The sequence below is a fragment of the Sylvia atricapilla genome, chromosome 13 (genome assembly GCF_009819655.1).
Source record: "Sylvia atricapilla isolate bSylAtr1 chromosome 13, bSylAtr1.pri, whole genome shotgun sequence".
Taxonomy (NCBI): domain Eukaryota; kingdom Metazoa; phylum Chordata; class Aves; order Passeriformes; family Sylviidae; genus Sylvia; species Sylvia atricapilla.
The window spans coordinates 14979606-14985605 of NC_089152.1; the positions used below are offsets into that span (position 1 = coordinate 14979606).

The following is a 6000-nucleotide window of genomic DNA, read 5'->3' on the forward strand; positions in this document are numbered from 1 at the left end:
GTGTAACTGTGTAATGCTTCGAATGTATTTCCCAAAAAGTCAGTAACAGACTTTTCTTTCTCTTAACTCCAGGTGAAACACTTCTTAGCCCCTTGGTAATGTGTGGGCCTCATGGACTGAAATTCCTGAAGCCAGTGGAGCTGCGCCTGCCACACTGTGCGTCTATGACCCCTGATGGTTGGTCTTTTGCTCTAAAATCCTCCGACTCCTCGTCGGGTATGCTGTCCTCCCTCTGTCCTTTTGGGGCTTTTGGGTGCTATCGTATAATTTAAGTTATTTTGGCTCAAGGTGATGCTGTGTAATATAAAAACTCAATCATTGTATTTGTGTCAAACTCTCCCATTTCACTTTCATTACAAATGTCTTTCTTACATTTATTCATGGTGCAAATTCATAGCTAGAACCATGATAGCAGAAAAAGAGTAATATCTCTAGTCTATTAAATATTACCATATTTTTCTATTCTGTCTTCTTTCTTGAGGACTGCTACAGCTGAATACACTTGAAATGATAGTCGCACTAAAATTGAGAGGAAATGAATATGTACCTCTGATTGGCCTTTGTAACATAACCGGTGTTTGTCTGTTGCTTAATTAACCATATAGGACTCTGGCAAATCTTAACAATCTGCATGCTCATAAATCATGATTTAACGCTTGTTAACTGTTTCCATGTGTGCAAGTTGATGCTAACAATTGGGTCATTTAAGAAATCTATAGTGTTCAGTAAAAGCATTTACAATTTACTCTAATGTAGCTGGTTTTTCCAAAAGACTTTTCTTGCTTGCTCCTACCTATCTCTCCTCTACTGCCTTTATCCAGAAGTCTCTGGTTGATAGTAAAAGTTGCAACTAGGTTGCAATTTTATTTACCTGTTCCTTTTTACCTCACTGTGGCTTTCTGGGATGAGGGAGAGAATGTATTGGCTGAAATTGTCAGTGAGGAGCCTAATTGAGAATTCTGGGCAGGTTTCAAGCAATTTCATGAAACGGCTGTGAGGTTACAGAGATTTAAAAAGGAATGTTTGCACATCTGGGAAAAAAGTCTTAAGGTTTTATTCAGCTACTTTCAAAATTTATGGTGGAAGATTCAAGCCATTAGTGTGCACATGTGATCTGAGTACTGAGTGAAAAATGTATTTCTGTATACAGCATTTAAGCCACCATGTATGCATATCTTCTCTCACCAATGTATCTATCACTGTCAACACCAAAGCACTGATGCTTTGAAAGATTAAAGCATCAATCCCCTTCATGGGGAATCAATAATCTAGAGGTATTAATGGCAATAATTTTTAGTTGTTTTTTATAAGCTATTCTATGCATGTGTTGCATGCATCTATTTAACAATGTGTGTATACATGGCAGTGTTAAAACACGGGCTCAGAAATTATAGAGTCCCAAAAGATACGACAACTATGTACAAAACCAACACAGCACTTCCTTTGTAACTAATAGCACCTGTTCATGAACTTACTTGAAGTGAAGGGAGAGGACTCAAATGACCTAAACAATAACTGAAGTCACTGAGACATTTTCCTCCCTTTCCAAAGTGGGATGTGTGTGTGCGCGCATGTGTGGGTGAAAGCAAGAGCGTGTATATTTAAACCCTAACACTTTCTGTACTGTAAATATAACACCACATTCTGTTAATCTGAAATGGGATGTATATCATAACATTGCTCTTTTGAGACAAACTTAAAGATTAGGCAATTCTGTCTTATGATATGTAAGTAGACCATACTGTGTCTTAAATAAATAATTGTTTTCTCTCTTTCTAAATTAGTTGGTTATGGGACTCTGATTCTTGGGGTGGCTTTATTATAACAATTTATACAATTCTGGGGTTCTTCTTTCTTCAGTCGTCTGCTCTACCTCATCTTTTCTCAATGTATCCATGTTCTGTCCTAAAAGTGACATTCATTTGCACTTACTAACATCCTTTCTGCCACATTTAAGCCTCATACATTGGTATTTTACTCTTAAACCCCTGCAAAAGCTTAACTGATTCTGGTATTAATGCTGACTGGGAAAAAAGTTGCCTTTTATGGCCACACTGATTAGAACATAAAAAAATACTGAGTGATCTCTTTATTTTCCTTTTCAAAGCAGTTGTATGGGAAAATATGGGAAAAACATCCTCCATAGCTATGTATTTAGAAGGAAGGGTTGGAAACAAGTCTGCCTATCTCATGTGCAAGACTAGGACCCGACCGTCTTACAGTCCTGCGCTACTCTTTAATACATTTGGTCATATGAGTTTGGAATGGAAATTCCTCAATCTATAAAAGGAAAAATTCTCCAGCTTTGTTGAGGTTTTTGATTGAAATAAGCAGTATCAGCTGGTTGGAGTAAATTTGTTTGTGTTCTCTGACTATACACCAGCCACTTCTATTCTTTGTCACTACGTTAGATGTTGCCATCAGTCAGTGCATTGTGTACTTCATTTTGTTTTCATGAGTTCAAGAAAATTACGTGGAATTTGTACCATTCTCGCTTAATACTGAGGTCTCAGGTGTGTGACTGGATTCTTAAGCTTGTACCACGTTTCTCCTCAAGGCAGATTTATTTGGCCAAGCTATTTAATGTCATTTATCTGAAAGGCTTCAGAGAAGTTCAGTGCATTTTTCACATTCTACCATAGTGGCATGATCACACCTTTTGTGTAGTGGCAACACTTGGTAGTGATTTTAGGTGGGTAAATAAAGAATACAGTCTCCACTGAAGAGACAATTGACTGTGCAGAGGGAGTGTAACCTTTGGTCTGGTGAGATGGCAGCTGATGGCATTCTGTTGTAACAGATGGTTACCCAGAACCTTTGACCATGAGTAGATAAGATGTGTTGTAAAGATTTTTATGTACCAGTTAACTGGAATACCTTTCAGTATTTCAGGCTTTTAAACACCTATACTGGATGTAGCTGCAAAATGACTACAATCCTGTCTACAATTATTTTCATCATAGAAAATAAAACTACCAATGTGTCATAATGCTTAGTTACAACATGACTTCTGATTTGCCTCATCTGTGCTCAGAACTGTTCCAAGACACTTCAAATGCATCTTACCAGCATTAGCTTTTAAATTTTTTTTTTTTTTCACAATGGCAGTTTAGGAAGGAGCCAGTGAACTCCTGATTTACTGTTAACAATCTCAAATGGAAAGCACTATGTTGGTGCAGCAGAGTAGTCTTGAGTTACGTTTACCAGTTCCTGAGTGCCACAGCATCTGTTTTGAATAACTGACCTATGTTATATGAAAATGAAGGGATTTTTTTTATTAATAACATGCAAAATGGCAGGGTTTTTTAAACCATCAAACAAAAGAGCAACAAAGGAAAAAAAAAACCAAGAAAAAACCAAAAGAGGTGTTGCTTCAGAACTTTAAAGCTCCTGTCCAAAAGCTTGGTTGTTTCAAGATGTACACTGTGTGACAGCAGATACTAAACACTAGCATTGTGTTTTCCTCCCACAGGTGACCCCAAAACCTGGCAGAACAAGTCTCTTCCCGGGGATCCAAACTATCTTGTTGGAGCAAACTGTGTCTCAGTCCTAATTGACCACTTCTAAATATTAAGTTAGTTGACTGAGTAAATAATATGAAACTGAGATGGACCTTACATATAAACTGAACCACTCTATCAAGTATTAACTGTTCTATAAGTGATAATGGATCTTAGTGTTTAAGCATCTTGCTTTAACTAACAATGAATTAGCAAGTACATTCTTTGAACCATGGTCACAATACATGCCACAAGCAGGGAGTGTACAGGGGGAACAAGGGGTTTGCAGGTTCTGTATTCTTTGGTTTGGTTGTTCTTGTGTGTTGGGTTTTTTGTTTCCTTTTTTTTTTTGTTGTTGTTGCTTTTTTTTTTTTCTTCTTCTATTAAAGGACACTACTAGTATTTTGTTGTTACCTGAAAGTACCAATGAAACTATACACAGAGGAACTAAATTTTTTTCATACTCCAGTGTCGAAAACACAGATTTTGGCCTGCGTTTTTGCAACTGTGTGTTTTTAACTCACAAGACTACCTTTTGGTCTCTGGTTTTTAAATGACTTTTGGTGTATATGTCCAATGAATTGGCAGTCAGCTTGGGGTAGCACAGTTTAGATGTTTTCCTCTGCTGAGAGGTAATGCAAACACATCTACTTACTGTATATGGAAATATTGTCCTGAGAACAGGGGGGAGGGGGAAAAGCATGTGGGATGACTATGGTTCAGATGCCTCTGTGGATTTGTAAATTAACCACATTATTACAGACCTATTAACCAGCAGGGATGCCTTACCCTCATGTTTTTAATAGTCTTAGCTCTCATAGTTCTCTGTATTAAGTTTGTATGGCTTTTGTGCTTACGTAGATATTATATCATGAGAGACTGGGGTGGGGGGGAACAACAACCACAAAAAATTGTGAGTTTGGTTTAGAGAACGAGCATTGTTTGTGTTCATCAGCCAGAAGAGAACCAGAAGAAAATGATGGTATGTTTTCTGCTATGCATTTGAAAATTTATAGATGTTATAGACTGCTTGTATATAATGCGTGCATACCACTTTTGTTTTTGGTTTGTAAATTAACTTTTATAAGCTTTACCTTTTTATATATATAAATATATATAAAAACAAACGAAGTTTCTTAAGGATATCTTTGTATTCTCATACCTTTTGAGCCTTGAACTTTGACATCTGCAGCAATAAAGCAGCATTTCTACAATATACGAACGAGGACATTTTTTAAAAATGCACAAAGTTGTTACCTTTTAAAGTGCTGCATTTAAAGAATATAACTCGGAATTCTCTACTTTGATTAAATTCTTGAAAAGTATCCCTACTGTAATTTGTCATAAGGATGCTGTACTATGTGCCCTGAAATGTATTTTTTTACTAATAGACAATTTATTACGGCACAATGGCACTACTACTGTTTAGATAATATACCACTGCATTCTGTTAATGAGTTATTAGCTATTCAGGTGTGGCTGATTTTTTTTTCTCTGCAGTTATTAAAAATTACACGTTTCTAAATATACAGAATAAAACTGTTTTTAAAATAATAAAGGTGATTGTAGTACCTTATTGTTTCTGAAATGCATTTATGTGTACATAACACAATTTTGGCTTTTTTTCTGTGTAAGTAGACAGCTGGATTCTGCCATATGTTCATAGGTGTAGCAGAACTCCTTTGAGGAGTCAGTTGGAGGTGTCTGCAGCAGGGCTGCTGAAATGATGAGCTCCAGTGTGGATCCATTGGAATTATCAATACAAGTAGGAGTGGTAGACTTCTCTCTTGGTTCTTTATGTTGGGCTAGTTTACCTGTGACACCCAATCTTCCAAAAACCTTGGTAGTGTTCTGGCATGTAGATTTACACATAGTTTAGCTCTACTAGTTTAAAGTTATTCCTACAAAACCCCATTACCTGATTGGAGTATTCCATGGCTAACTAGTATTAGTCTTATTGGGGAAAATATGTTCTAAAAGATTTTGTTTTAAAATGCTTGAAAGCAGTGCATAACCCTGATGTTTCCTTTCTGTACTTCTGCTTACAAGGAAGTTTTGTTTCTCAGGCATGATTTAGCCCAGAAGATGCACTTTAGTATTGTTACTATTCCTCCTCATGGCCTTTCTTGCTCACTAGCAGGACATGAGATAACTGCAAAGTCCTTGGCCTAGGGTAGGCCCTACCTGACAAAACTAAAATATCAGTGTTGTCAACAGTGATGTAATGAAGTTCAAAGCACAGCACAGTAGCACCTACTAAGTAGAAAATGAGGTCTGTCCCAGCCAAACCCAGGGCCGTGTGAAACACTACAAAAGGAGTCAGGGGTCACACTTGGGGCACCCTGGCCTTACACTGCATGGACTGTTTACACTGGTGTTATTTTGTGTCTTGGGCATCCCGAGCCCAGCATGCTGTAAGGTGTAACTGTCCTGTGTTGATTTTACTGTAGTGATCCAGGTAACATCTTCCTGCTTTTCTGTTTTTAAAGAGCATGCCTTT

The 6000-nt window shown here is 37.3% G+C and overlaps 1 protein-coding gene across 6 annotated transcripts in view; it reads left to right on the forward strand.

Annotated features, from left to right (window-relative positions):
• Nucleotides 1-5071, forward strand: part of TJP1 (tight junction protein 1) — a 157700-nt gene extending 152629 nt beyond the window's left edge. For 3 of the 6 annotated variants that reach the window (XM_066328548.1, XM_066328551.1, XM_066328552.1), the window contains 2 exons: nucleotides 73-216; nucleotides 3473-5071. In XM_066328548.1, the coding sequence (XP_066184645.1) occupies nucleotides 73-216; nucleotides 3473-3567 (239 nt within the window). In that variant the 3' untranslated portion in view covers nucleotides 3568-5071. The remainder of the gene's footprint in view (nucleotides 1-72; nucleotides 217-3472) is intronic. The other 3 variants (XM_066328550.1, XM_066328553.1, XM_066328549.1) reach the window with 2 other exon arrangements.
• Nucleotides 5072-6000: the final 929 nt, after the last annotated feature.